This window comes from Saprolegnia diclina, assembly GCF_000281045.1.
Source record: "Saprolegnia diclina VS20 unplaced genomic scaffold supercont1.13, whole genome shotgun sequence".
NCBI lineage: Eukaryota > Oomycota > Saprolegniomycetes > Saprolegniales > Saprolegniaceae > Saprolegnia > Saprolegnia diclina.
Window position 1 is genome coordinate 620,169 of NW_008246080.1, and position 24,443 is coordinate 644,611.

The window sequence follows — 24,443 nt, forward strand, 5'->3', positions numbered from 1 at the left end:
TTTAACCAAACCGCTTCAAATGTACCTCTGGCATGTGCGGTACAGAAGACAAGTTGAACAGCATTGTATTGGTTTGCTCTGAACGAAGCGCTTTGTAAACGTCTAGCCAAACACAGTTAGCTACGATCGACAAGGGCGCACGAGTTGGCATTGGAGATGAACTTGTCGCTGAACGAACCTACCCACCGTGCCCAAGGACAGGTAGTGAAATACTACAGTATATATAGGGACTCCTCTCAGCGCCGAGTGAGTTATCAATAACCCCTTAGCAACCTTGCGAGTTTAGAGCTCCGCCATGCAGCTCCTCAGGTGTGACAGCCTCAATATACTAGTCAACTGCCCGTACATGAGCGCATAAAGCATTGTGGCAAGCGATGTTCCAGTGCCAATCTTGCGCCAAATCAGCCTAAATTCAACTGCACTGGAGGCACATCAACTAGAGTTAGTGTAGAGACAACACCATGTCGATGTATATGGAGGCGAATGCTGTCACGCCAGTTTACATGCCGTACATTCGCTGCCGACTGGCGCCGTCGTGCGACGTGAAGCTGTGAAAGGAGGGTGCATCACGTCAGCGCGATTGGCGACGACCGTGCCTACGTCCTGTGTCTCGTCGGCGACCACCGATCGTCCTTGTCGTCTCGCGACTTCAGCGCGCGTCTGGCAGAACAAAACGACGAATTCGCGGATCTTTCTTTTTGTCTCGACCAATCAAAACGCGCCATTCAAAATCGTTGCTTTTCACATTTTTCACATGTGAAAAATGACGCTCTTGGTGGTCGCGTGTCGCGGCGACGCAATCCGGTGCCGATATCCTGCGCATGTTTACGAGCCCTTGTCTCAGGCCGCGACGTTCGGCGTCCCATCGATAAATGGTCGTCCACGGAAGCTCACTTTGCCTTTTCCTCACTTTGCATTTTCCAAACCACCGCAGCAGCAACATATCGTCGATGGACAAGTCCCAAACCAACCACTACCTCGACCTCGCCGACCAAAGCATCTTTGACATCCTTGCCAAAGACGACGGCTCCGACAAGACCACCACCTGGACCCACGTCAAGGTCACCGACGGCGTCTCTGTCGACCGCGGTGTCAACGCCCACTCGCCCTGGAACGCCATCAAGGCCACGACCACGGTCCACTGCAGCGCCAACGACCTCGCGTCCAAGCTCAACGACCCACAGCAGATGCACATCTTTGACGAGATGACCGACAACTGCCGCATCATCGAGGCGCTCAACCCGGCCGAGACCAAGACGATCCGGTATGTGCAGGCCAAGCCGGTGTTTCCGACGACGGCGCGCGACTTTCTTGTTGTGACGAGCGAGCAGCGCCTCGACGACGGGTCCATTGTCATTGGCACCAAGAGCGTCGAGCACGACAGCGTGCCGGTCGACAAGCATTTTGTGCGCGCGCACACGCACGTGTCGGGGTACATTGTTCGTCCGTTGACGCCGACGTCGTGCTCGGTGACGCTGATCGTGCACATGGACCTCGGCGGCTACATGCCGGCGTACGTGATCAACCTCTTGTCGGTGGCGTCGCCGATCCAGTTGCTGAAGCGGTTCCGCGTTCTGTACGGTCGTGCTTGAGCAATGCTTCTCGCTTGATCGCCACGAATAGCAACACCCAATCTATGCAGTAGAACCTAGTTTATTTAACCTTGTATAATTCGTTCGCTTCTAGCGTTAACATCAACCCTCGACGGCTCCATCTCGATACTTGCACAATTCTATTTCGTGCAAAGGGCAGCGGAAGAGGTTTGGACTTGAAAATTGTACAAAAGTGACTTTGTCGTAGAAGCGAGATCGAGTCGCTGGCCGCATTTCCAGCCCATTTAGTTAGTTTACCCCGCCCGTCGCACGGCACCGCGACATACGGCAGGGTAGTCGCAAGCCGGCGCCCTGTCGACTATGAACGGTGAGACTCGTGTAGCCGCGGTTGGCTACCCTTCTCCCTTGACTATGTAGGCCTGTCATCGATCACTCCCCTTTTCAACGCCGCACTCAACGACGCCCACCTTGGTGCGCCCTCTGCCCTCGACCTGCACCAGTGCAGCAGCGTGGACGACGATGCAGCACCGAGTACCGAGATACTCCAGTCTCGCCAAGGAAATGCAGTAAGCGTCTTGAAGCTACACATGCGCTCGCGTCTCTGAGAAGCGCTACTGTCGAGACGACGCCGATGCCGATCTTATCCGCAACAACTGCACCGTTCTCTACAGGTGCTACCAAGCAAAGGGACAGCCAGCATGTTGCCAAATGGGCTACAGTGTCTATGATCAAGGGTATACTCGTATAAGAGATGCTATACCCTTGCTATGATGCAGCCAATATACGGTATCGTCAAACGTTTACGCCGAGGCGACGTCGCAGACGGTGGTCGTGAGTGTCGCGACACCGCCTTCGGGCTTGCCTTGCACCTCGTTGACGACAGCGAGCACGGCTGCGATGAGCTCTTCGGGCTTTTCGTGCGGGATGTCGGTGCCCGGCACAATGCGGTGCGCGACCGACTCGCTGCTCACACCAAGCAGCGCACACTGGCCTTCGTTCCACGCGGCCTCCATGGCCGTCAGCATCGCCGGTTCGACGTCAGGCTCGAAGAGCATAGTCGCAAACATGTCCTTGGTCTCGTGCGAGAGCACAACGAGCGGCACCGCGAGCGTCGGCGGCGGCGACTGCAGAAAATGAGCTTCGGTGCGCGCAACGGCGTTGGCTTCGTGCGAAACACCGCGGCGGTGGGGCGGCGACGGCGCGAACGAGTCGACAAACAATCGCGCGTCCGGCGTGAAGCGCTGCGCGTTGCGCTTTTGCTGCATCCAATGCACGAGTCGGAGAAGACCCCAGTGCGAGTACCTACATGCAAGAAAACACTTGATACATTGAAAAAGACAGGCGGATACCGGAGCAGCGTGGCAGGGTTCTCTTCGCGCTTGGCCAAGGCCGCTTGGATCGCAGGCGCAATGGCGTCCATGCGGCCGCGCACCGACTCTAGCTCTCGCCGTGAGCCCAATTCGTAATGGCAAACCCATATGCAGGTACCGTGGAGGGCGTCGACCAAGACGAGACCGTCGCATTGCAGCGAGAGCGACGACGACGGAAGGTCCGCAGCGAGCTGACTGTCGTAGGAATGCATCAGTACAAAAGACGATCGAGACAGTAGATGCGGTCGTACCGCATGTTGTAGCCGCCGTTGCCGTGGCCGACGAGCACGAGCTGCTTGTTGGCGACGTCGAGCTGGGCAAGCACCGCCATGTACTCCTTGGAGATCTACGCAGCGCATGGTCACATGCAAAGCTGTAGCAGGATACAAGGTACCGTGTCAACGGACCGCGGGAGCGCACCGGGCGTCGAGTAGCCGAGGCCCGGGCGGTCGATCGCGATCACGGTCGCAAATTCAGCGAGCTAGAACGCACGGTAATGTCGATACGAGGTGTATATCGCGTTGCCTACCTTGGGCGCAACCTTTTCAAAGTCGAAGGACGTCTCGCCGGCGCTGCCATCGAGAAGCACGACGACAGGCGACGTCGCGTGGCGGTAGACGCGCGTGTGAACACGACCGCTGTGGCCGTCGACGTCAATGTCGAGGAGCTCACCCGGCGGCGTCAGCGGATGCATATGCTTGTAGTTCTCGACCACATAGCCGCCAATGAGCGTCGTGCCCGTGATGAACGTCACCGTCTACGACGCCGATATCACACACGATTGCTTTGGGATGTGCGGACGTACGCCAAAGAGGAGCTTGGCGACCTCCTTGGCCTCGTTGGCGACAAACGACCCCGTGACCTTGAAGCCTTGGGACGGCGGCGCCTGGCTAGAGAAGGCGCGAAGCGGCGCGCGGCGAACGATGCGACGCAGCATGGTACGCGGTGGTGCAAAGTCGCAAAAAAACAGACTCGAAAACGAGTGGCACAAATGTTGGAGTTAAAATGACCAAATAAAAAATAAAAACAGTCCTTGACGGGACTCGAACCCGCAATCTCCGCCTTCGGAGAGCGATGCCTTATCCATTAGGCCACAAGGACTTGCTTGAAAGGCGTCGGAAACAATACTAGTATCAAATTGCCACTTTTTCTGCTACAGGTAGCATGGGTCATGACCAAGGGATATAATAATCCCTTGGTCATGACGTAGTAGGATGCGAGTCTCGTCGTCAACTGCTTGATCTTTACTCGTATCGTAGTGTAATTCTTGGCGTAATTCTTCGGTCTCTTGCGTGATGGATCTCTGCTGAATACCGGTATTTGTGTTTTGTAGTTCATCGCAGAGTTGCCAGCAGTGCCAGGGGATCTGTTGCTTGTTTGACGCGTGGGTGTGTGAATGACCAGCTACCTTTTCGCAGCAGGACTCGCCAATAGACGTCGTATTCATGAGATTTCCTTTATAAATAAGACGCAGGCGTTGAAGAGGCGTTTTGGCGCCAATTTGGCCCAATCACATGTCGTGAATCCGAAAAGCGGCCGTTGCCCAAGATGGCGCATTCACGGTCGCCTTGCTCGTAGCGCCAGGCATTACCGAGTCGGTGCATTCCCGCGCACGCATGAGCTCGCCGACCATTCAGCCGCGGAGTGCGCCACCGCCAGCCCCCGTGGGTCAAGATCGCATGAATTGGCTCGCGGGCTTCAAGCCCAACAAAAAAGGCGGCCTTGTGTTTGACGACAAGGTTGTTCTAAAGAAACAGCAAGGCGTCGTCAAGGATGTCATGGTGCAGCTGGGCGCGCAGCTCCTGAGCGGGAAGCTTGCGGTGCGGCTCTCGCTTCCAATCCGCGTCTTTGAGCCGCGCTCGCTTCTCGAGCGGGTCGCGGAAGCCTGGTACCACAATATGTCCTCATGCATTCCTGACCTCCTATGTCTAGGTCGTATGCACCAACGTATTTAACCAAGGCCGCGACAACCATGGACGCCATCGAGCGTCTGACGAATGTCATGGCGTTTGTCGTCAGCGGTCTGCACTGCTGCGTCAACCAAAACAAACCATTCAACCCGATCTTGGGCGAAACGTACGAGAGCAGCTTGCACGACGGCACGCTGATCTACATGGAGCACGTACAGTACGTGCTTGGATCCGGTCGACGCTCCTCTATACGCTACATAGGCACCATCCGCCGGTCGCGGCGTTCCTTGTCCTCGGGCCCAAAGAATCGTACTCGCTCCACGGGCGGTACGAATTCGAGTCGTCCATGTCGGGCAACACGATCACCAATTTCCAAGTATTTTCAAAGAAGACACTTTGACTTTGTGCAGCCAAATTGAACAAATATGGTAGAACGGCACGACCACGTTCGAGTGTCCCAACGGCAAAGTCAAATATGAAGTGCCGCAGCTCAAGGTTGACGATCGCCAGTGCATCATCACGCATCGATCCATGGGTGATGGTAGATGGGAGGCGTCATGCTCGGCGACCGTCTCGTCGAGTGGACAGGCGTCGCACGGTTTGCCGACGCGACAGCCGGCCTCGGCGGCTCGCTGGACTTTGACGGGAACGATGGCATTTTTGGCCGGTCGGCCGGCGACGACATCAAAGGATCGATCCACAACCTCAAGGTACCGTCCGGCGCGCGTTCAAAACTCAACTTGGTGTCTAGAAGGGCACCAAGCCCAGCGTCCACATCAAGATCCAAGGCTCGTGGCTCTCACAGCTACGGTTCGACGGCAACGTCGTCTGGGACGTGACGACGGCGCCGGTCGCGCTGCCAGTACCCGTGCCAGTTGCGCTTCCGTCCGACTGCCGCTATCGCGACGACCTCATCGAACTCCGCGCCAACGACATCGAGAAGGCCCAGGCGAGCAAACTTCGCTTGGAGGAGCTCCAGCGAAATGACAAGAAGCGGCGTAGTGAAAAGCCAAAATCGACGAAAAAGACCAAATAATGGCGCAAGACAGGTCTTATTACAAACGTATTCTTGGAGGCCATAACTCTTTTACTGCGACTTGGCAAACGCCTCGACCTTGACGGCGTCTTCCTCGGCCGCGTGCTGCTGCGCGAATTGCTCAATGCACGAGATCGCGAAGAAGCCCATAAAGGCCACCATGACGAGCGACCCGAGCTGCGAGATGAGGCTCGAGCTTCCCTCGGCGCCCGTCTCGTGGGCAAGCTTGGCCGAGTCCGACGCAGCGTGGAACTTGTTGCGGCATTCAAGGAGAAAGTCGCTGACCTTTTGGTCGAGCGCCCACGACGTTGGCGTGACAGCGCCGATAAACTGCTCAATCTGCTTCATGTGCGCGTCCGTGAAGATCGTGATGAAGAACGCGGCCTGCATGTTGACCTTGATGAGCGCCTTCCCGATGAGCGTCGCGCCAAAGAAGGTCCAGAACGGCATTAAGAAGTGGCCGCAGCAAATACCACAGAGGTCGAACGCCATGTTGGGCCACGCCGACATGAGGAGGACACCCCAAAAGCCGTGGCGCTGGAGGAACCCGATCATCCAGTCCTTCATACGGTTCATGACGTTGTACTCGGACGACGACTCGGCGATTTCCTCAAACTCTTCGTTGCGCTGGCCAGCGAGGCGCGCGGCGCGGCTGAGAGCATACGGCGGGATCTCGCCCATGGCCGTGCCCGCGCCCCAGAGCATGCTTGGGAGAAAGACCTTGAGAAAGATCTTGGCAAACGTCACCGAGCTCGATGCTGGCACGCTCGCGCAGTTGGCTTCAAACGACCGGAACCACGTGTGGTGGAACGTGTCAAAGTCGAGCGACTGGCAGATCTCGGCGCCCTGCACGACGAGGAAGATGTGCGGGAAGAGGAAGAGAATGCCCGAGTGCATGCCCGTGCCAAGGCCCACGGACGAGAGCACGCCGAGCCCGACCCACCACACGACAAACTCGACGTACGTGTTGAACTGGGCCAAGAGCACTTGGTGCTCGCCGTCGGTCTTGGTCGCGCCGAGCCAGATCAAGAAGAGCGGCAGCGCCACGAAGCGCGTAACGTTGTGCTGCACGAGGTAGATGGCAAACCACTTGAGAAAGCCGACAAGGACGATCGAGAAGTGGTAGAGCACGGCGAGCGGCCGGCGAAAGAGCGTGAGCTTCTTGCGCTGCTCGCGGAGCTCGGCCTCATACGCGACGACGGCCGGGCTCTTGGCGTCGGCGGCCGGCGGCACGGCCTTGGTGGCGTTGGCGGGCGTCGACTTGGCTGCCTTCTTAGCCATCGTGAGCTCGAAGTTGACAAAGCAAGTCTGTCCACACCTCAGGGGTAACCAACTTCCTCTTCCGTCATCATCGCAGGAGCCAATCAAAAAGTGACGTTTCATTATTTTTGAATCAATTGGCCAATGGAAATCGCGCAAATCGAAAGATTGCACCAATCCGAGACGCACACTGCCGGGGCGACGCGACGCTACCGACCGATTCGCGATTATGAGACTCGACGAAGACGCGCAAGCACGACCTGCTCTATGCAACGCGTGACCTCGTGGCTGGTAAACGCCTGCCATGTATATACGTGTACATTGCAGAATGCATTCAAATGTGCAATATTGTCCTCTCGCTTCCTTGAGAAATATCCATTTCACCAGCGTCGAGCAACTCTGTCCAAGGTGTTTTTGGCGCCAAGAGAAGAACGCGAGTTATTGTCTGTCCCTTCAACAAAAAGTCGGCTTCCTTGTTCCTCCGCGTCCGAGAAAAAGAAGAAATAGCAGGTACAGTCAGGTACAGTCGTCGTCTCTCTCGCCCGCGAACCCTCCCGACTTGAAATATTACAACCAAGATCAAAGTCGAGCACGAGTCGGCGCTGCATCCTCAAATGTGCATCGTGGAAAGGCTGCAGTGATCTCTGCCGCGTATCAGCTTGATCAACACAGTATCCAAGGCTCACTGGTGTGCCAACTCCTTTTTCCTCAAAGAGACAGCGTCTCCGCGCCGCCCCCTTTTTCTGACGCTTGCGAGACCCTTGTGCTGTCTCGTGCGTCGACTGAACCCGATAAGAGTGTCGTACGCATCGTCTGGTAGCATTGATTACGCCCGAGCTAAACTGCTCTTCGTAATGCCATACTTACTCAGCTGCGTCGTCCACGCGACCAGAAAGTGCCTTAGAAAGAGTTGCAAGAGCGGTAGCGGGAGATGGTCGGCCACATACACGAGGCCTTGGGCGCGACCTTCCGCGTCGAGCGCGTCCTTCCAGGCCAGGGGCTGCCACTCGAAGAGGCACTCGAGCAAGCGACTGCAGTCGGTGTGGACGTACTCGATGTCGCCGACCACTTGCAACTGCTGCTGGTGGCTTGCCGAAGCGCGCAGTGAAGCGATGACCCACGACACGACGCGCTCCAAGCCATCGTCCGACGACGTCCCGCTGTGCGTGACCAGTTGCCACATGCTCAATAGACTGCGCGCTTCCTTGATGTACGCAAAGTACGATGGCACAGGGTGCTTGAGCGTACGTTCGTCCGCGATCACGGCGCGCACGAGGGATACGAGGTCCGATATCCTGAAGTGACCGTCCACCGGCGCCTCTTGGAATCGCCAGTTCCACTCCAGTAGCAAGCCCACATGCATGAGGTCGACGCTCGTGAGTGGAGCGAGGCCATTGCCGGCGGCGAGCGCTTGGACTTCGTGGAGCAAGAGGAAGGGACGGTCGGCCTCAGCCTCGGGCTGGACAGCTCGACAGAGCTTTTGGACGAGCGCGTCGACATTGTCCATGGCTATAAGTCGTTGGATGTGACAATAAGATTTGATAGCACCAAGAAATGAAGAAACGGTCGACGACTTTGCAGTGCAAAGTGGGCACTGCAGTGGAAAGACGACGAATCCAACCACGAAATTTCGAATTCGAAGGCGAGAAAGATCGGTGTTTGAGTTTGAGGTTTGGAGTTTGGTCGTATCCGGATGCCCGGCCGCCGTTTGCGGACACGTGCCAATCGAGGTCATGGCAAAGCAAGCGATCCATGCGGGGCGGCGCGCCTTCAAGCACCAAGGTAGAGCATGAGGATGCGCGCGGGCTCATGGGCGCATATGCTAGGCCAAGTGATCTACGAGTGGGAGCAGTCGCTTGAAGAGGTCAACATCTTCATCAAGCCGCCGCCGGGCGTGACCGCGAGCCACTTGCTCTGCACGATCGCGCCCAGCCACGTCATGCTGGGCATCAAGGGCAACGCCGAGCGCTACCTCGACGTATCTGCATATATGATAGGTGCCATGGTATCTGACGCTACGTGTAGCACGAGCTGACGAGCCAAGTCGTCGTGGCCGAGAGCTACTGGATGCTCGGTAGGCCGTCGTCCTCCATAGGATGATCCCATCGCATCGAGTAGACGGTGGCGAACTCAACATCAACTTGCAAAAGATGAAGAAAGGCTTGACGTGGGACGCGGTGTTTGTCGGCCACGGCGAGGTACGCTGGCGTTGCTGCGACGAGGCGTCTAGTAGCGACATTGGTGTAGCTGGACCCGCTGACAAAGGACGAAGTGCAAAAGAAGCTGCTGCTCGAGCGCTTCCAGCAGGAAAACCCGGGTTTTGACTTTTCCAACGCCGAGTTCAACGGGTCCGCTCCGGACGCACGCACGTTTATGGGCGGCGTCCGCTACAACTAACACTTGGACATGAGGCCCATTCCGCTGCTCGATGAGTGTGAATTGGATAATTGAATTTTCGTTTACATACAATATATTGATGTTGCAATATATTGATTTTGCATAATTGTCCTGAATAATGGCACCAACAATACGTTCTCTTCTTCTCTTGGTTGCTGACATTCATGTAGACACGTGTGTTGGCTCCCACAAGTTATGCGCTAACTACAGTAGTTATCCCACGACCTAGGAACAGTATCAAGTTGATAGAAAACCCACAGAGATAGTAAAACGGACACTAGTCGGTGGTTTCGAATGAGCGAGAAGAAGACGGACGCGGCGACGCGTGCCCGCCAGAGCCGCGCCGCCGAAGCAGCCAAAGCCGCCAAAGCCAAGGCGTCGACGGCCACGAATGGCGGCGTCATTCGCTTCAAAACCACATTTCGCAATACGATCTACGACGCGATGCTTCGGCGCGGCTGGAAAGAAAGGTATATATTGTCATGCACCGCTGCGTCAAAGTGCTATAGCGACACGGACTGGGACTTTTACTGGGCCGACCGCGAGTTCATCTACGATGTGCTTGACACGGTGCACTTGGAAGTGACGCAAAAGGTCAACCATTTCCGCAATGGCCGCGAGGTAGGACGTGCGCCAGCTACCTGCCGTCGTATCATGTGTGTCTAGCTCTGCCGAAAGGACCTTTTGATCAAGAACCTCAAGCGCGCGCGTCGGGCGCAACGCAAGTAGGTGGTTTGTCGTGGGACAAATGGTGTGAAATGCGCGCGTCTAGTGAGCGCAGTACCGAGGAATACCCGTATGACTTTTTCCCGATCACGTACATCCTCCCGGGCGAATATTCCATGTTTGTCGAGGTACGAGTCAATATTGTCTGTTAGACAATATTGTCTATCACGCTCTATGCAATAATGTCGTGTGTAGGAGTTTAAGCGCAACCAAGGCATCTGGATTATGAAGCCGATCGGCAAGTACGTTCATATATTTGCTTTCGTGCATTGTGGAGAACGAGCAAACGACCATTCGCGCAGGGCCCAAGGCAAAGGCATTTTCCTCTTTACAAAGCTGAGCCAAATCAGCGATTGGCGCACCGACTACCGGTACAAGCCCGAGAACCAGCAAGTCGAGACGTACGTCGTGCAAAAGTACATCTCCAACCCGTATTTGGTCGGCGGCAAAAAGGTGTGGGGTTGTATCGTGTTGATAGATTGATACGAGGTGGCCTGTAGTTTGATTTGCGCTTGTATGCGCTCGTCACGAGCTTCTCGCCGCTCGAGATTTATATGTACCGGAGCGGCTTTGCGCGCTTCACCAACTCGCGCTACTCGAACAACGCGAGCGACATTGAGAATTCGTTTATTCACTTGACCAACGTCGCGATTCAGAAAACGTCGGAAAATTACAACAAAAAACACGGCGGCAAGTGGGACTTGAAGAGCCTCAAGCTCTACATGATGTCCAAGCACGGCTGCGCGCGCATCGACCAGCTCTTTTACGAAATCCAAATGGTCATTGTGCGCTCGCTCCAGAGGTATTTCTTATCTTTGTACTGACTACATTATCCTGTTCGATGCAATAGCGTCGAAAAGATCATTATCAGCGACAAGCACTGCTTTGAGCTCTACGGCTACGACATCATGATCGACGAAAACCTCAAGCCGTGGCTCCTCGAAGTCAACGCATCGCCCTCCGTACGTCGTCGCATCTTCTCAATTTATAAATATGAAATTATGCTAGCTCTCGGCCAACACGTCGGCCGACTACCAGCTCAAGTGCGGCATGCTCAACGACATGTTGGACATTATCGACCTCGAAAACAAGTACGACACATTTTCACGCTGCGTAATGTTGTATCATGGACGTTGCAGGTCCAAGGCAAAGGAAGATCGCGTCGGAGGCTTTGATCTCGTCTACCGCGACGGTCTCATCGGCAAGGACGAGCGTTGCCTCTATTCGTCGCTTCTAGGTAATACTGCATCTCCCTCTTCGCACACGCAAGTCATGGCGTAGGCGCCGACTTCAAGCGCAACCCGCTCCGAAAGCTCCCAACGGGCAGCGCGTAGCGCCCCTGTACTGCATGGAAAACACCACGGGTGGCAACAAGACAATATTATCCATACATAGCAAATAATGCGAAATTTGTTCATTTTTTTCTGTTTACGGCTTGACGGGGCTCTTGAGCCGGCCGTGCTTGAGCTCAATGAGGTTGTCACCTTGGGTTTTGGGCGACGGTTCCATCGCTGTGGCACTACTGACAGCGTTGACATTGACCGGGAGACTCAGCGCCAGTGCCGCGCGGTTGGCCTTGACCAACGATGCACCCGGCACAACGACCGCTGGGGAACTCGACCGGAAGATGTTGGCACTTGTGCGCTGCTTGGTTTTGCATGGCGACACCGCGACAATGTGCGACTCGGCCGAGCTTCCGTCGTTGTTAGCATCGTCGTCGTCGGTCATTGGGCGCTTGGCAAGCCACATTTTCTTCTCGATCGACTCCATGTACTGCTGCTGCGGGCCAATGACGCTGCCGGCGCGACAGAGGCGCAGCCACCCAATGCACTCTTTGGCCGAGAACTTGTCGTGCTTCATAATGTACGCGCCAATGCATGTGCCCGTGCGCCCGAGGCCGGCCTTGCAGTGCACCGCGACCGCGCCGCGCGTGGCTTCGCAGGCTTGGATGAACTGGAGCAAAATGGCCTCGGGCGGGTTGCCACCGTCAGGGTAATAGAGCTCGAGGTGGTCAATCCCTGCGTCAAGGAACCGCTTCTCGTCGTAGAGTTTTTCGTTGAGCCGGACGACGAGCGTCACGTTGTGCGCTTTGAAGTACGGAAGATAATGCTCGGGCGTGAGCGAGATGTACCCTTCGATCGTTTGCTTGTACTCGTCGTACGGGCCCGCAAACGCAATGAACTTTGGCGAGAGCCAATTCAAATCGCCGTGCTCGACTTGTTCGTAGTGCTGGTATTCTTCAATGTTGAAGGTCTCGGGCGATAGGTACTTGCACGACAGCGCCTTCTCGAGGCCGCGCAAACAGTCGAGCACCGTGAGCTTGAAGAGGCAAATGGACGGCGTCGCATCGTGAAAGCTGGGCAGCGCGAGGCCATGGAACGGCGCAAAGGCGTCCACCGCCGACATGCCGTTGAAGAGGATGCCCCAGCAGCCCAAGAGACAGATGGCATTCGCGCGCCGCTTGCCATCGTGGGCCGAGTAAAACACAATTTCTTTGGACGACGCCTTGGCTTTTGCCACTTCGTGGTTGAGAATGTGGCAAAATTGAAAGGTTTGGCCGAGGTTGAGGGGGCCAAAGTCGAGGTAGAAATTGGCATACAAGAGCTGCTTGTCAATGGAAAACACGGTGCGGGACGGGCTCGGGCGCGGCACCTCGGTGTCGCGGACCGCCACGTAATAGAGAAGCCCGGGGACGAACGGCACTGCATCCGGCAAGGTTCCTGTGTCCATGGCAGCCGAAAATGGCAATTGAATATGGCTCATGCGTGTCAACGCGCCACAATTCTATTTTTATCCAATCATCGATATACAACGGCGGGCTTTCCGCCAATCATACATCGACCATGGTGGCATTTCAGCCAATGAATGTGGACGATATCTATTTCGATCCAAGTGCAGTTGAAGTGCTGGCAACTCGAGCGGCTGGCGTCGGATCTATGTCCCGTATATATCTATTATTCGGTTAGCAATATTACTTGTACCGGTACACGCTCAAGATGCTAACGCCAGTCGCCAGTGGCTTTGGAAAGGCCCATCGCTGGCGACATGCCATCTCGCCACGGAACGTTCGTCGGCGCCGACCACGCGCATCTCCTACCGGAGCCAACGTCCGAGACACATGTGCACTTCCGAATCGATCGAAGCCATGGCCCCAGTACGGTTCGCCATACATGCGTCGCGGGCGCTCGAGGCCACGAGTGCGCTTACGCATGTGCGCCGACGACAGCACCACATTATGAACCGTTCGATGCTCGAAATGCTGCCAACCACGATCAACACGACGGCTGCCTCAATACGCAACGACACGGGCGGCTCGACGATCACGAGCGACTCGGTGCCGCTGAGTGCGCCGTTCTGCAACCCCGTGGCCTGTCAGCTCTTGAGCGTCGTTGCTGTTGTCGGCGTAGTCGCGATCCTCCTCGCCATGGTCTGGCAAGTCTACCAGCGCCACCTCTTCAAGCGCGAGCGCCTTCGGTTCCAAGAACGCGAGACGGAATTGCGCACGGCCATGGAGTACATTGAGAGCTCTCGGAGCCTCCACTCCAACCGGAGTGGCACGGCGTCCGACCAGAGCTGGGTCGCGTCCGAGCGCAGCTGGGTACCGCCCGCGAATGCACGACCATGTGACGACACGGCGATGCTCGAGCCATGAAGCTGCGCTTCCATGTTTTGTGTGCGTGCAATCTCCGGTTTAGTATACAATAAAACAATGTACAGTCTAGTAACACCGTCCTTTTGACATGACGAAGGCTTGAACCACTGCGTCTTGGCCGTAGCTTCAACGCATGATTGCTGCGCGGACGAAGGAGCTTCGTGTTGAAGCCAACTGCAAAGGCGATCGGCGCAGGGGTGCCCACAGTTGCATTTGAGTACAGTGCTATGCTATGCTGTTCAGCAGGATATTGCTCTTGAAGCGACATCATTCCCGTGTTGATGCGTCACTTCTCGTCTGGACGAATCTTGCTGGCACTCCCACTCTGCCCAGCGGTCTCCATTGACGGTTCACTTACCGCATATTGACACGTTGCATGAGTCATTCGATGACGTCTTATTGCGCGCCCGGCAGTTGGTACGTCGAGCTCGAGAGGTGCGAGCAGCCGCTCATGTGCACGTGCACGCGACTGCCCGCCGTGTCTTTTTCCAGCGTCGCCACGACACTACACCCCAGCGGGTTGCCGCAGAGCACGAGCGTCTCGAGCGAAGCGTGGTGCGACAGCGCCTTGAGCAACTGCTTCATGTCGAGGATCGCGAGCACGTTATTATGACCCACGTCGAGGTGCCGTAGCACCTTGTTGGTCCCAAGTGCCTTGGTGAGCGCTGCAAAGCCCATGTCCCCCGCCGCGTTGTAGCTCAAGACCAGCTCGTTCAGCGTCCCGTTGTCGGTGAGCGCCGCTGCCATGGGCACGATGTGCAGTCCACGAAAGATGTTCCACGATAAATCCAAGCGCTTGATGGTCGGGTGCACGCGGAGAAGGTGGGCGACCGCGTGGCCGCAGCTGAGCTCGTTCCGGCGCAGCGAGAGCGTTCGCAGGGACCGATTCGACGACGCAATGTCCTCCATGAGCGCCTTGCCGACAAGGTTGCCGAGCTTGTTGTTGTCGAGGCAGAGCACTTGAAGGCGACACGTTTTCGACGAAAGGACGTCGCGGAGCGCGCGGGCACCAATGGCGCCGATGGCGTTATCGGACAAATCGAGCTCGAGCACGCTCGGTTGGCTGCTGTGAACCGCGTGGACGATGGCCTCGCAGCCCTTGTCGCGGACGTCGTTGCCGCGGACGCGGAGCGTGTGCAGCTTGCGCGTCGGTAGCTGGAGGAATTGGCCCATCTTCTGCATATTGCGATCGCCCAGCATGCACTCGGCAAGGTCCAAGATGCCCGAGTCATTGGTCAGCGGCAGCGGCGACGCATGAAGCACGGGCGCGTTCTCGTCGACATGGTGCACTGCAGCAATCAAGCCACCCCAATCCCAGTCGGCTTCCCATCGCCACGCCTCCCAGTCCCACGGCTTCTTGCCGCTATGCGCGGCTTGCGTCTCGCGGTAGCTCGCGTAGAGTCGCTGCACGTCGCGCAACGGCCGGTGCCATGCGTGCCCCACACCGTTCAAGTCGACGTCGGCGAGCCAGTGCCTTGAGAGCAGTTGATGAAAGATGGCTTCTTCGTCCGCGGTCGCGGGGGGGATGTTGGCCCGGTCATAACACTGCTGCCGCGTCGCATCGATGGCCGCCGCAAGGGTGGCTTCTTCCATGTTGCACGCGCGGTCAAGGTCGAGATACAGCTGCTGCGCTTGGTGGTTCCACGCGCCAAGGATGAGCTCGAGGAACGCGTCGCCGTCGACTTTGCGCGTCCCGTTCGCGTTGCGCATCGACGAGCTGAGGCGACTGACTTGCTCGAGGAGGTCGGCCTCGGCACCCGCTGGCCACCCGCGCTCCACTAACCCATACATATCAATGTAGCGACCTATCAACCTTTCAATCTATCGATAGAAACGCGCACCCTGCAGCTCGGCGCACGTTGGCGCAAGGTACTCGAACGTCCAGTAGGGGTCGGGTTCATGGAAGAGGTCGCGCACGACGCGGCGCGCGGCGGCTTGGCCAAACCCAATGCTGTGAAAGACCACGCACGCGACCGATGCAATGTCGTCGTAGGTCGCGAGGCCCTTGGCAGCGTCGTTGGTCTTGAGCCGGTACATGCGCTCGATGACGCGCAAGAAGAGGGTCGTTTTTTCTTTCGGGTTGAAGGGATCGGTGACGCCAACGAGGTTGGCAAAGCACCGAATGCGCGGGTGCGTCGTTGTGTGCACGAGCGACGCGATCGTCGCTTGCAGGAGTTCGAGTCCGTGCTTCCTATCGCCGTGATTTAGAATCCAAAAATCGATAACCTCAAAGGTGAAAAGCGCGCACCGGCTCGTCGACCGCTGCAGGATCGCGTTGGCATAGTACTCTGCAAACGATTCTTTGCCGATCGTCTCCGCGTAGTGCACGACGCACGTCTCGTATGCCTCGAGGATCGACGAGAGAAGCACCGCAATATGGACTCGGCGTTCCTTCGTCTTCTTCCCGACGCCGCTCTCGGGCCGCGTCTTGTGCTGGAGGAGCGGGTTGACGACCGCAGCGCGCCACGTCCGCACGCGCTTGCAGCTCTGCCGCATTTGGTCGCGCCGCGCCGGCTACGTTATCCGACGACCTCGATAGCTGCTATTTGCAAGCGAGTACCTCGTATTCGGGGTCGCCATGGGAGAAGAACGAAGAAGCAAGCGCCGACGTGACGAGATGCTGCGCGGTGGGCAGGGCCACGACGGTCGTCTCCTTGGGCATCGTATGTACGGAGGCGTTATGACTATGGGCGTTTTGGCTCAAGTATTTACACAACTATTGATCTCTATACGCGATGGGCGACCCGGTCGTCAAGCTCACGCTCCTCGGGAACGGCTCGGTCGGCAAGTCGAGCATCATTGCCCGCTTCGTCGCCGATGGTTTTGAAAAGCAGTACATGCAGACAGTCGGGCTCGACTTTTTCGAGAAGAAGCTCCAGTTCCCGCGCGACCAGCGGGTGGTTCTCGAGGTCGACACTGCTACTAGCTACCGATTTGACGATGGCGTAGGTCTGGGACATTGGCGGGCAAAACATGACGAGCAAGATGCTCGACAAGTACCTCTTTGGCGCCACCGTCATCTTCCTTTGCTACGACGTGACGGACGCCAAGTCTTTTGCCGACCTCGACGACTGGCTGCATGTCGTGCCGACGAGTTCAAAGCGATTGTGTGTCTACCTCGTCGGCAACAAGATCGATCTGCGCCATCTCCGCGTCGTGTCGCTGGACGCGCACAACGCCTTTGTGAAAAAGCATGCGCTCCACGGCGGCTTTCTCCTCTCGGCGCAGAGCGGCGACAACGTGCTTCGCAGTGTGCACCAGATAGCTGCGCGCGCGATTGGTGTCGAGCTCAGCGAGTACGAGCTGCAGTTCTACGATGCGCCCGTGGTCGCAACCGTCGTCGACACGGCCGACCACCGGACAGCGATCGCCGACGCCATCGAAGCCGAAGACCTCCGCCTCGAAGAAGCCAAACAGAAGAAGAGAGCAAAGCGAGCAAACTGTGCGATCATGTAATTCAGCTGCAAGTACTACTACTCGGTTGGCATCGCTCGTCGTCGGGCAGCAAGGGAGGGAGGTTGCGCTTCCGAAGAAGCTGCATCGAGTCCTCGATCGAGCGAAGACTGTGCGCGGCGACTACACATAACACACTGAGTACCGACATTCATACGTTGAATTACTACCGTCGCTGGCAGAAGCAAACGTGAGGAGGCGCTGGAGACTGTCGAGGTGAATGGCCTGTGCATAGTCCACAGCGGTATAGCTTCGGAGGGTCCCCAGTGCGTGGGCAATGCACTCGATGCAGCGTGCGAGCTGCTCTATGGGCAGCGACCCTACGTCGCGATGCATAAAGGTCTTACGTGTGCTCAATAGACAACCTGTCTTCTCGAGTAGCAGCAGAAGCAAGGTCACGCCGTGGGCTTGGATAGCGACGTTGTGCGCATGACGCTCCAGAATATGCAGCCACGTCGGCAGCAGTCCGTTCACGAGCAGCTTGTGCCGGTTTTCTAATGAATGCGTCTACTTTGTATCAATCTTTCAAGAGCGAACCGTCGCAAGGCGCGAGACGCACGATGGCGCGACACGACTGTTCCATGAGTCGCTCCGACTGCGGGAAGAGCGCGATCGACTTGATGGCTTCGTATTTTTCTACGGCATTGTGTTCTGTCCTGCGAGTGGTAGATATAGGACGAGGGACCTTGACTGCGCGTCGTGATGACCGTAATCTTGGCTTCGACCTCCGTGATCTCGTCCTTGATCCGATCGATGGCGGCCAGAACGCGCGTGTGCTCGTCGGCCTGGTCGAGAATCGCAGCCTCGGTTTCCACAAGTAGAGCCGCGCGCTCCGTGGCTTGGGTCTCAAGCGCGGCGATGGCGGTTTGCGACAACCGAATGCTCTCGCGCGTCGACGCAATCTCAGCCGCCAAGGTCGCACACACCTCCTTGGACCGGTGTCGGAATTTACGCATGTCGTAAAGCTGCGTTCGGGCCTCAAAGTTGGCGTGGGCTTGCGCCTCGAGGCGGCGCGACAGCGTCTGCAGCGACTGCGACGCGGCCACGTTCACTTTCTGAAGCAGCGCGCTCTTCTCGATGCTGGCAATGATCGTCGCATGCAGCGGCGACACGAGGCATGGAAACACGAGCTCGTGCCATGGCGCTTGGAGAAAGGGCGGGCGGTCCTTCTATATCGCAAGCGGCTGCAGGCGCCACAACGGCACAGGTTGCGAGTACCTTGTCGTGGGCCGCGACGTGGGCGCCCGCCGATACAAGAAAGAGCGCGACGGCCTACAAGAGCTCAACATCGTCGTTCGAATGGTATGGTGCGTACGCGGTGCCGGTGGGCGACCGCGAGGTGCAGTGGTGTCGTGCCGTCCTGCATAGGCTTGTTCATGACCCCAATTCACCGGTTTGCTGGCGAGCGTACCTTGGCCGATGCGTGGACCGAGCCTTGCCGCGCAAGGATGAACTTGCACATGTCCTAGGCGCGGCGACGTAAGGCCATGTACGCAATGGCGTCGGCGCACGAGGTTGCCGTGCATGGCCGCGTAGTGCATGGCGGTCAGTTGGTTGTTCTAGTCCATGGCATCGTGAGCACGCGGTGGCCTGGACAAGATGGATGCGTACGCCGTAGGTCTCGTGGACATTCGCGCCGGCCGTGAGGAGCGTCTTGGCGACTTCATACTGCTCGCGCTTGCAGCACGCGACGACCGAGTCGGCGTCCATGCAAGATCGTCCGGATAACGTGCCACCGACCGGATACGAGCGGCAAGCACGGATTTGTTGGGCAGTCGCCAGAAGAAGCCGCGCAGCATGTACCTCCGCGTCAAGCGCCGCCAGCAGTCGTTCTTTGTGCTCACAGAGCCGCACGAGGCCTTTGTCAAGATCAAGGAAACGATCGCGTCCATCTTGGGCCTGTCCGGGCCGGGCCAAGTCCAGCTGTGGCACACCAACAAGGTAGCCATCGCTACTGGGGCAACGTAGCTCACGCCGCCGTAGCAAAAGGAGCTCTTGGACGTGGCAACTGTCGCCGACCAAGAGCTCGAGAACGACGCTGTGATTTACCTCTGCCTCAAGAAAGAGAGTACCGCCAACGACGTATGACCTGGCGTGACATATTGGCTCGTCTGTATTAGATACCGAGCAGTGGGAAGACATCCAAGTCGCCAAGCTCGAGCTCGAGCACGACAGCAACAACAACCGCGCGGCCGTGGAATAAGACGGCGGGTCCAGCGCCAATCGACAGGAACCCGTTAATATAGTTCGATATTTCATTCTATCCGAAATGCACACGCGGGTCCTGAGCCGGCGTCCGCAGACGCATGACGCCAGCGTCGCCTTGGACGACGAGCTTGTATGCCTCTTAATGGAGATCGAGCGCATCTACCTCCAGCACCCAAGACATCTCCAGTACGAGGCCGCCTCTACCGACGTGGCGCCACCGTCGCGTGTAGGATCCGCATCGAACGCTGGGTCGACAAGATCTCAGAGCCCATTCTCAATGTCCAGTGGAAGCGCAGCGCCAACGACCACGCTCTCTTGCTGCTCGAGATGACGCGGTCCGGGGTTGACACACATACTCCAACGACACCTTGCTCAGGTGGCGTAGGTCTTTCGAGCTCCGTTCGATCGCAACCCGCCGCACGGACCACTGCGGACGCTACCACGCTATATGGTATCGCACCGACGAAGAAGCATTGCAGACAAGTTGTCGTTGCGGCTAGATTCATGCCCGCGACAGCGTCACCAACAAGCCGCTCGCGCGGGACGGCAAGCATTCCTGGGGCCAAGCTTACGAGCGCGTTGTGATGCGCACCTCGTCGCCGGTTCGAACCACACGATCTGCTGGTGCACGTCGTGACGTGGCACGATGGTAGGCCGAGGTGCACACGCCGCGTGCGACTCGATCGGCATCGTATGTGGAAATGACCAACCAAACGCTCGATGCACTCGAGACGTCGCTCGAGTCGGAGCGCACCAAGTGCGCAGCTTTAACGGCCCAAGTGCAGGTAACCTTGGCGGCACATCTCGGTCGCAGCGGCTCACGCAGAGTTGTAGGAGCTCAAGGTGGTTGCGAGTACGCAGGCCGACGCGCTCGCCGCTGTCAAGCACGAGTTAAAACACGTCAAGAACCTTCACCAGCGTGAGATTGAGCGCTTGCAGCAGCTCCACGCTGTCGACATCGACACACTCAAGAAGCGCCACCACGAGCAGGTACCTCCTCCATGCAACGGGAGCTCTCCAATATATTCAGATGCAACGCGCGATTCTTGCCAACGACCGGGTACTCGCTGCCCAGCGCGCCGATGCCAGCGTACGTTGGCTCTGCTGTCGCGAGCTCATGCGGCGCGCTTAGGTGGCGCCGAGTGGCTGCGCCTCGAGTGTCGACGAGTTCCTTAGCTTCATTGAGCGCTTCCAGCACGAAACAGCGGTGCTCACGCAACACTCATACACGCCTGCCACGCCCAAGTCTCGAGCTCTATAGTATAAGACTCGAACTCACATAAGTCTTGAGCTTACAAAAGACTCGAGCCTTCATAAGACTCGAGCGGAATTGTGTCGGTGGCGCGTCGGCGCTTCGGGTCGCTTTTCGCGGGAAGGTCCGTCGCCACGTGATTGGCTGTGTGCGATGCACGCGATTGGGTACGTGCGTGGTGCGTGCGATGTGATTGGGCAGCACGGCAGCCGGTGGTCCGTGTTACTTTCCCTTTCTGCATACAAATGCCAAGTGAATATTATTTTAATGTCGCTGCGTACGGTGATTCTATTTCTGTATATAATAAAATACTTGGCAACCGCCAAATTTGAATTTGGGCGTAGTACCGTCATTCCGCCGACCATGATGAAGAAGCAGCGGTCGCTCCATGAGTACTTCGTCAAGCCCAAGCGCAAGGCCGTCGTCCTGGATGAGGCCGACGCGGACGCGGCCGACGACGTCGTCGAGCGCCGGACCGCGCTGGAGACGACCCTGAACTTTGACGACGACGACGACGACGCCGAGGACGACGACGACGGCGATGAGCCACAGCCCAAGCGCATCGACTTCAACGCGCTCTTGAGCCAGACGCAAAAGTCCGAGCCCGATTACGAACAGCCACCAGAGCTCGAGCCGCCGGCGTACCACCCGTGGAGCCAGGACTTTGGCACGGCGCCGTGCTTCTCGAACATGTACAGCCAAGACGCCTTTTGCGACTTTTCGACGCCGCAGGACCAGCCTGTGCTGCACATGTCCCATCCGCGGTCGCCGTCGCCGGTCAAGAAGCGGCCGCGCACGGTGCCACGCCTCACAGTGATGCCCTTCAACGAGAGCCCCATTGCGCCGGCGCGTGCCAAGCCCGATGCAGAAGGTACGTGCATGCAGTGGGGCATGGAGACGGAGCATGGCAGTAGGCACACACAAAGCACCACTGCGCCCGACGACGACGCCGATGAAGCAGAAGCCGATCGCGCTCCCACGCCCTGTCGCGTCCATCCCGGAAGAAATGTACGCAGCGAGGCTATCCTGCAAGATGAACTCTTATGCTTGTAGCGCGTCGGTGCCGGAAATCAACACCAACCCGTTCGCGGCCGCCATGGACGACCGGCGACGGCCCAAGAAGCGCAGTCTGCCTCCGCCTCGTACGGTTTGTGTCGAGACCTCGCTCACCCGTCGATGTAGTGTGGCTCGGTACAACCAACTCGTCGACGTCCAAGTACCTGCTCGAGTTTGTCGAGCAAGAGGTACGACGACGTTGCGTCTCCACATTGCCTACGGCGACTAGGTCCTTGGCTCCGGCTCGTTCTCCAAAGTGCTCAAGTGCATCAAACGGTTTGACGGCTGGGTGTATGCCATCAAGAAGAGCAAGCGCCATTTTCGTGGCAACTCGGACAAGTACTGTCTGCCCTGCTTCATACATTTGCTCAAGAGCGAGTAGGCAGCGCGCGCTGCGCGAAGTCCACGCGCTCGCTGCGCTCAGCGCAAGCCCCCACATTGTGCAGTACTTTGACGCATGGATCGAAGACGACCTGTTGTACATTCAGCTCGAGTACTGCCATGGCTGTTCGCTGCAGTCGTTCCTCGCCGAGAGCAAGCCGATCGCCGAGGTCACGCTGCGCAAGCTGCTCGCCCACATTGCCAGAGTACGCGGCTTCCGCGGCGACGTTGGCTTGACGCTGCGTAGGCACTGCGGGACATGCACGCGCTCAAGCTCGTGCACATGGATATCAAGGTCGACAATATGCTCCGCGCCGCCAACGGCGTCTACAAGGTTGGTCCGTCTCGGAGTCTTTTGTCAAAGGGAAATGGTAGCTTGGCGACCTTGGCACCGTCGTGTCCATGGACGGGGCCATGGAAATCATGGAGGGCGACTACCGGTACCTGTCGCGCGAGCTCCTCGAGGGCAATCGGTCCCACCTGAGCGCCGGCGACATATTTGCTCTGGGCGCGTCCATATACGAACTGGTGCGACCGACGCGCGGTGCAAAGGCTCACACATGACGCAGGCGCGTGGCGTGCCCCTGCCTTCCGAGGGCGACGAGTGGCAAACCATTCGCGACGGCGACCTCGCGACGTTCCGGTACGTCGGTGGTGACGTGGAGCTGGCTGGTCCAATGGTACCGATGTAGGCACTATTCGAGCTCGCTCCAGCATCTCATTGGGGTGCGTGGCTTTGCTTTGCCGGACGACCAATCTCATGCATGCCGTGAGTGTAGAGTATGATGCACCCGGACCCGCTCCAGCGCCCGACCGCCGACGAGATCCTGCAGCACGAAGCCATCTTGGCCGTCGCCGACGCCTAGTGCTAGATCTAACTCGAACCAAATGTCACACTTGGCCACGCTCAAACTCTCGGTGTGCACCGGAGCATTCTCCCAGCATGTCAAGGCACTGGTCCACGTTCGAGGACGAACCACTCGTCGAAGATAATGGCGAGAGGTCGGATCGGCTGGCTAATATAGAACAGAAACGGTATGCTTGGCTGCCTCCCGTCGGTCCGCGACTACCTCGTCGGCCACTGGTGCGTGGCCAAAGACATGGAAGCGGACGTCGTCGACTCGCTCACGACGACGCCGTCGACACCGCGGCTGCCAATGCATCTGGACCTGGCGTCCGACGACCTCCTTACGCATCGGCTCAAGAGTCCGGGGCATCGGCGCAGCGTTTCGCTCGGGTCGGCGCCGTACTCGCCGCGGCGCCCGAGCTTCACGGCGCAGGTGCAGAGCCTCCCGGTGCGGTCGCCGCGGCCGCCGTATGCGACGCAGGAGGCGATGCTCATGCGCAACGTGCACATCAAATTTGTCAAAGCGCGCGGCCTCGAGGACCATAAGACGCGGTACGTGCTCTACTGCACCAACCTCGTCTCGGGCCGGCGCTGGGAAGTGACCAAGTCATTCCGCGACTTTTACGCGCTCAAGGTGTCGATTCTGCGCAATTTGCTCTACGGCCACAAGTGCGAAGAGATTTGCCCGTGGCTGTATGCGTACGTCTCGTCGAACTTCCCGCGCCGCCACCTCTTCCGGTCGCATTGGCGGAGCGTCGTGCTCGGGCGCATGACGGAGCTCCAGACCTTCTTCGACTACCTCCAGGTCGTGCTGCGGCACCACGCGACGGTCCAGCCCCACACGTCGTGCCGCATCATCACGTACCTCCTTCCAAAGCTGCTCGTCGACTTCTTCTATGGCACGGCGCATCCACCGTCCGAGGCCGAGGCGTCGCCGACGTTTCTCGACGAGCGGCCGCGGGCGTCCATGAAGGCGACGGCCACCGACTGCGCGATCTGCTGCCTCCCGCTCAGCCAAGCCGAGAGCTGTCCGCTCTCGCCGACGACTGTCCAGCATACGATTGACGAGGCTTGCGTTGACGAAGACACGCGGCTGGACGTGCAGCTGCGCCGGCGGCTCTCGCATACCAACTCGATCACGACGTTGACCTGCGGCCACCGCTTCCACGACGAGTGCATCTTGGAGAAGCTCAACCAGCGGCTACATTGTCCGCAGTGCGGCTTCGTACTGGGCGATGCTCCGGCGGCGGTCGTGCGCCCGGCCGCGCCCGTGCTCGGCGCCGTTGTGTAGCAAGTTATCACAAATTTGAATCCTGCTTGCGTTTCAGTTTGAGTCCGATAT

The 24,443-nt window shown here is 58.0% G+C and overlaps 15 protein-coding genes and 1 non-coding gene across 17 annotated transcripts; 9 read left to right on the forward strand and 7 right to left on the reverse strand.

The window, feature by feature from the left end:
- Positions 1-852: 852 nt before the first annotated feature.
- SDRG_05179 (hypothetical protein) lies at positions 853-1,698 on the forward strand. Its single transcript, XM_008610881.1, has one exon. It carries the CDS (start codon positions 873-875, stop codon positions 1,590-1,592), a length of 720 nt encoding a protein of 239 aa, XP_008609103.1. The 5' UTR covers positions 853-872; the 3' UTR covers positions 1,593-1,698.
- A 424-nt stretch (positions 1,699-2,122) lies between these two features.
- On the reverse strand, positions 2,123-3,921 carry SDRG_05180. 2 transcript variants are annotated; one of them, XM_008610883.1, is made up of 8 exons: positions 3,729-3,921; positions 3,453-3,680; positions 3,318-3,404; positions 3,175-3,269; positions 3,042-3,118; positions 2,903-2,990; positions 2,314-2,855; positions 2,123-2,266 (listed from the first exon to the last, which is right to left on the reverse strand). In XM_008610883.1, the coding sequence occupies exons 1-7, from the start codon at positions 3,858-3,860 to the stop codon at positions 2,354-2,356; spliced, it is 1,209 nt and encodes a 402-aa protein (XP_008609105.1). In that variant the 5' UTR covers positions 3,861-3,921; the 3' UTR covers positions 2,123-2,266; positions 2,314-2,353. The 2 variants fall into 2 exon arrangements, with proteins under 2 accessions (XP_008609105.1, XP_008609104.1); XM_008610882.1 differs by having other exon boundaries at positions 2,123-2,855.
- A 30-nt stretch (positions 3,922-3,951) lies between these two features.
- On the reverse strand, positions 3,952-4,024 carry SDRG_05181. Its single transcript has one exon. It is a non-coding gene; the product is annotated as a tRNA-Arg (tRNA).
- A 442-nt stretch (positions 4,025-4,466) lies between these two features.
- SDRG_05182 (hypothetical protein) lies at positions 4,467-5,941 on the forward strand. Its single transcript, XM_008610884.1, has 6 exons — positions 4,467-4,811; positions 4,856-5,050; positions 5,095-5,209; positions 5,266-5,328; positions 5,379-5,543; positions 5,585-5,941. The coding sequence occupies exons 1-6, from the start codon at positions 4,540-4,542 to the stop codon at positions 5,867-5,869; spliced, it is 1,095 nt and encodes a 364-aa protein (XP_008609106.1). The 5' UTR covers positions 4,467-4,539; the 3' UTR covers positions 5,870-5,941.
- On the reverse strand, positions 5,921-7,150 carry SDRG_05183 (hypothetical protein; the record flags this gene model as incomplete). Its single annotated transcript, XM_008610885.1, has 1 exon — positions 5,921-7,150. One exon carries the CDS (start codon positions 7,148-7,150, stop codon positions 5,921-5,923), a length of 1,230 nt encoding a protein of 409 aa, XP_008609107.1.
- A 777-nt stretch (positions 7,151-7,927) lies between these two features.
- Positions 7,928-8,771, reverse strand: SDRG_05184 (hypothetical protein). The gene has a single exon (XM_008610886.1). It carries the CDS (start codon positions 8,634-8,636, stop codon positions 7,956-7,958), a length of 681 nt encoding a protein of 226 aa, XP_008609108.1. The 5' UTR covers positions 8,637-8,771; the 3' UTR covers positions 7,928-7,955.
- Positions 8,772-8,803: 32 nt separating this feature from the next.
- SDRG_05185 (hypothetical protein) lies at positions 8,804-9,642 on the forward strand. The gene is made up of 5 exons (XM_008610887.1): positions 8,804-8,911; positions 8,956-9,107; positions 9,155-9,203; positions 9,248-9,327; positions 9,377-9,642. The coding sequence occupies exons 1-5, from the start codon at positions 8,863-8,865 to the stop codon at positions 9,524-9,526; spliced, it is 480 nt and encodes a 159-aa protein (XP_008609109.1). The 5' UTR covers positions 8,804-8,862; the 3' UTR covers positions 9,527-9,642.
- A 171-nt stretch (positions 9,643-9,813) lies between these two features.
- Positions 9,814-11,667, forward strand: SDRG_05186 (hypothetical protein). Its single transcript, XM_008610888.1, has 11 exons — positions 9,814-9,996; positions 10,036-10,147; positions 10,193-10,251; positions 10,299-10,380; positions 10,448-10,494; positions 10,555-10,705; positions 10,753-11,054; positions 11,103-11,214; positions 11,261-11,343; positions 11,392-11,489; positions 11,534-11,667. The coding sequence occupies exons 1-11, from the start codon at positions 9,821-9,823 to the stop codon at positions 11,584-11,586; spliced, it is 1,275 nt and encodes a 424-aa protein (XP_008609110.1). The 5' UTR covers positions 9,814-9,820; the 3' UTR covers positions 11,587-11,667.
- SDRG_05187 (hypothetical protein) lies at positions 11,618-12,994 on the reverse strand. Its single transcript, XM_008610889.1, has one exon. It carries the CDS (start codon positions 12,980-12,982, stop codon positions 11,681-11,683), a length of 1,302 nt encoding a protein of 433 aa, XP_008609111.1. The 5' UTR covers positions 12,983-12,994; the 3' UTR covers positions 11,618-11,680.
- Positions 12,995-13,226: 232 nt separating this feature from the next.
- Positions 13,227-14,014, forward strand: SDRG_05188 (hypothetical protein). The gene has a single exon (XM_008610890.1). The coding sequence runs from the start codon at positions 13,371-13,373 to the stop codon at positions 13,902-13,904; it is 534 nt and encodes a 177-aa protein (XP_008609112.1). The 5' UTR covers positions 13,227-13,370; the 3' UTR covers positions 13,905-14,014.
- Positions 14,015-14,300: 286 nt separating this feature from the next.
- Positions 14,301-16,596, reverse strand: SDRG_05189 (hypothetical protein; the record flags this gene model as incomplete). The annotated part of the gene is made up of 4 exons (XM_008610891.1): positions 16,465-16,596; positions 16,153-16,418; positions 15,746-16,095; positions 14,301-15,682 (listed from the first exon to the last, which is right to left on the reverse strand). Exons 1-4 carry the CDS (start codon positions 16,564-16,566, stop codon positions 14,301-14,303), a joined length of 2,100 nt encoding a protein of 699 aa, XP_008609113.1. The 5' UTR covers positions 16,567-16,596.
- Positions 16,597-16,639: 43 nt separating this feature from the next.
- Positions 16,640-17,360, forward strand: SDRG_05190 (hypothetical protein; the record flags this gene model as incomplete). Its single annotated transcript, XM_008610892.1, has 2 exons — positions 16,640-16,813; positions 16,854-17,360. The coding sequence occupies 2 exons, from the start codon at positions 16,640-16,642 to the stop codon at positions 17,358-17,360; spliced, it is 681 nt and encodes a 226-aa protein (XP_008609114.1).
- Position 17,361: 1 nt separating this feature from the next.
- SDRG_05191 (hypothetical protein) lies at positions 17,362-19,067 on the reverse strand (the record flags this gene model as incomplete). Its single annotated transcript, XM_008610893.1, has 10 exons — positions 17,362-17,480; positions 17,528-17,677; positions 17,723-17,851; positions 17,895-17,993; positions 18,043-18,526; positions 18,576-18,629; positions 18,673-18,717; positions 18,769-18,822; positions 18,869-18,916; positions 18,969-19,067. 10 exons carry the CDS (start codon positions 19,065-19,067, stop codon positions 17,362-17,364), a joined length of 1,281 nt encoding a protein of 426 aa, XP_008609115.1.
- An 87-nt stretch (positions 19,068-19,154) lies between these two features.
- Positions 19,155-19,560, forward strand: SDRG_05192 (hypothetical protein; the record flags this gene model as incomplete). The annotated part of the gene is made up of 3 exons (XM_008610894.1): positions 19,155-19,298; positions 19,341-19,425; positions 19,478-19,560. The coding sequence occupies 3 exons, from the start codon at positions 19,155-19,157 to the stop codon at positions 19,558-19,560; spliced, it is 312 nt and encodes a 103-aa protein (XP_008609116.1).
- A 66-nt stretch (positions 19,561-19,626) lies between these two features.
- On the forward strand, positions 19,627-23,120 carry SDRG_05193 (WEE/WEE1 protein kinase; the record flags this gene model as incomplete). The annotated part of the gene is made up of 19 exons (XM_008610895.1): positions 19,627-19,751; positions 19,796-19,907; positions 19,951-20,016; positions 20,066-20,167; positions 20,219-20,350; positions 20,400-20,555; positions 20,596-20,655; positions 20,698-20,810; positions 21,162-21,688; positions 21,732-21,825; positions 21,871-21,959; positions 22,000-22,061; positions 22,103-22,212; positions 22,256-22,460; positions 22,502-22,588; positions 22,630-22,782; positions 22,824-22,897; positions 22,947-22,980; positions 23,034-23,120. 19 exons carry the CDS (start codon positions 19,627-19,629, stop codon positions 23,118-23,120), a joined length of 2,388 nt encoding a protein of 795 aa, XP_008609117.1.
- Positions 23,121-23,220: 100 nt separating this feature from the next.
- SDRG_05194 (hypothetical protein) lies at positions 23,221-24,428 on the forward strand. The gene has a single exon (XM_008610896.1). It carries the CDS (start codon positions 23,292-23,294, stop codon positions 24,390-24,392), a length of 1,101 nt encoding a protein of 366 aa, XP_008609118.1. The 5' UTR covers positions 23,221-23,291; the 3' UTR covers positions 24,393-24,428.
- The last annotated feature ends 15 nt before the right edge of the window (positions 24,429-24,443 follow it).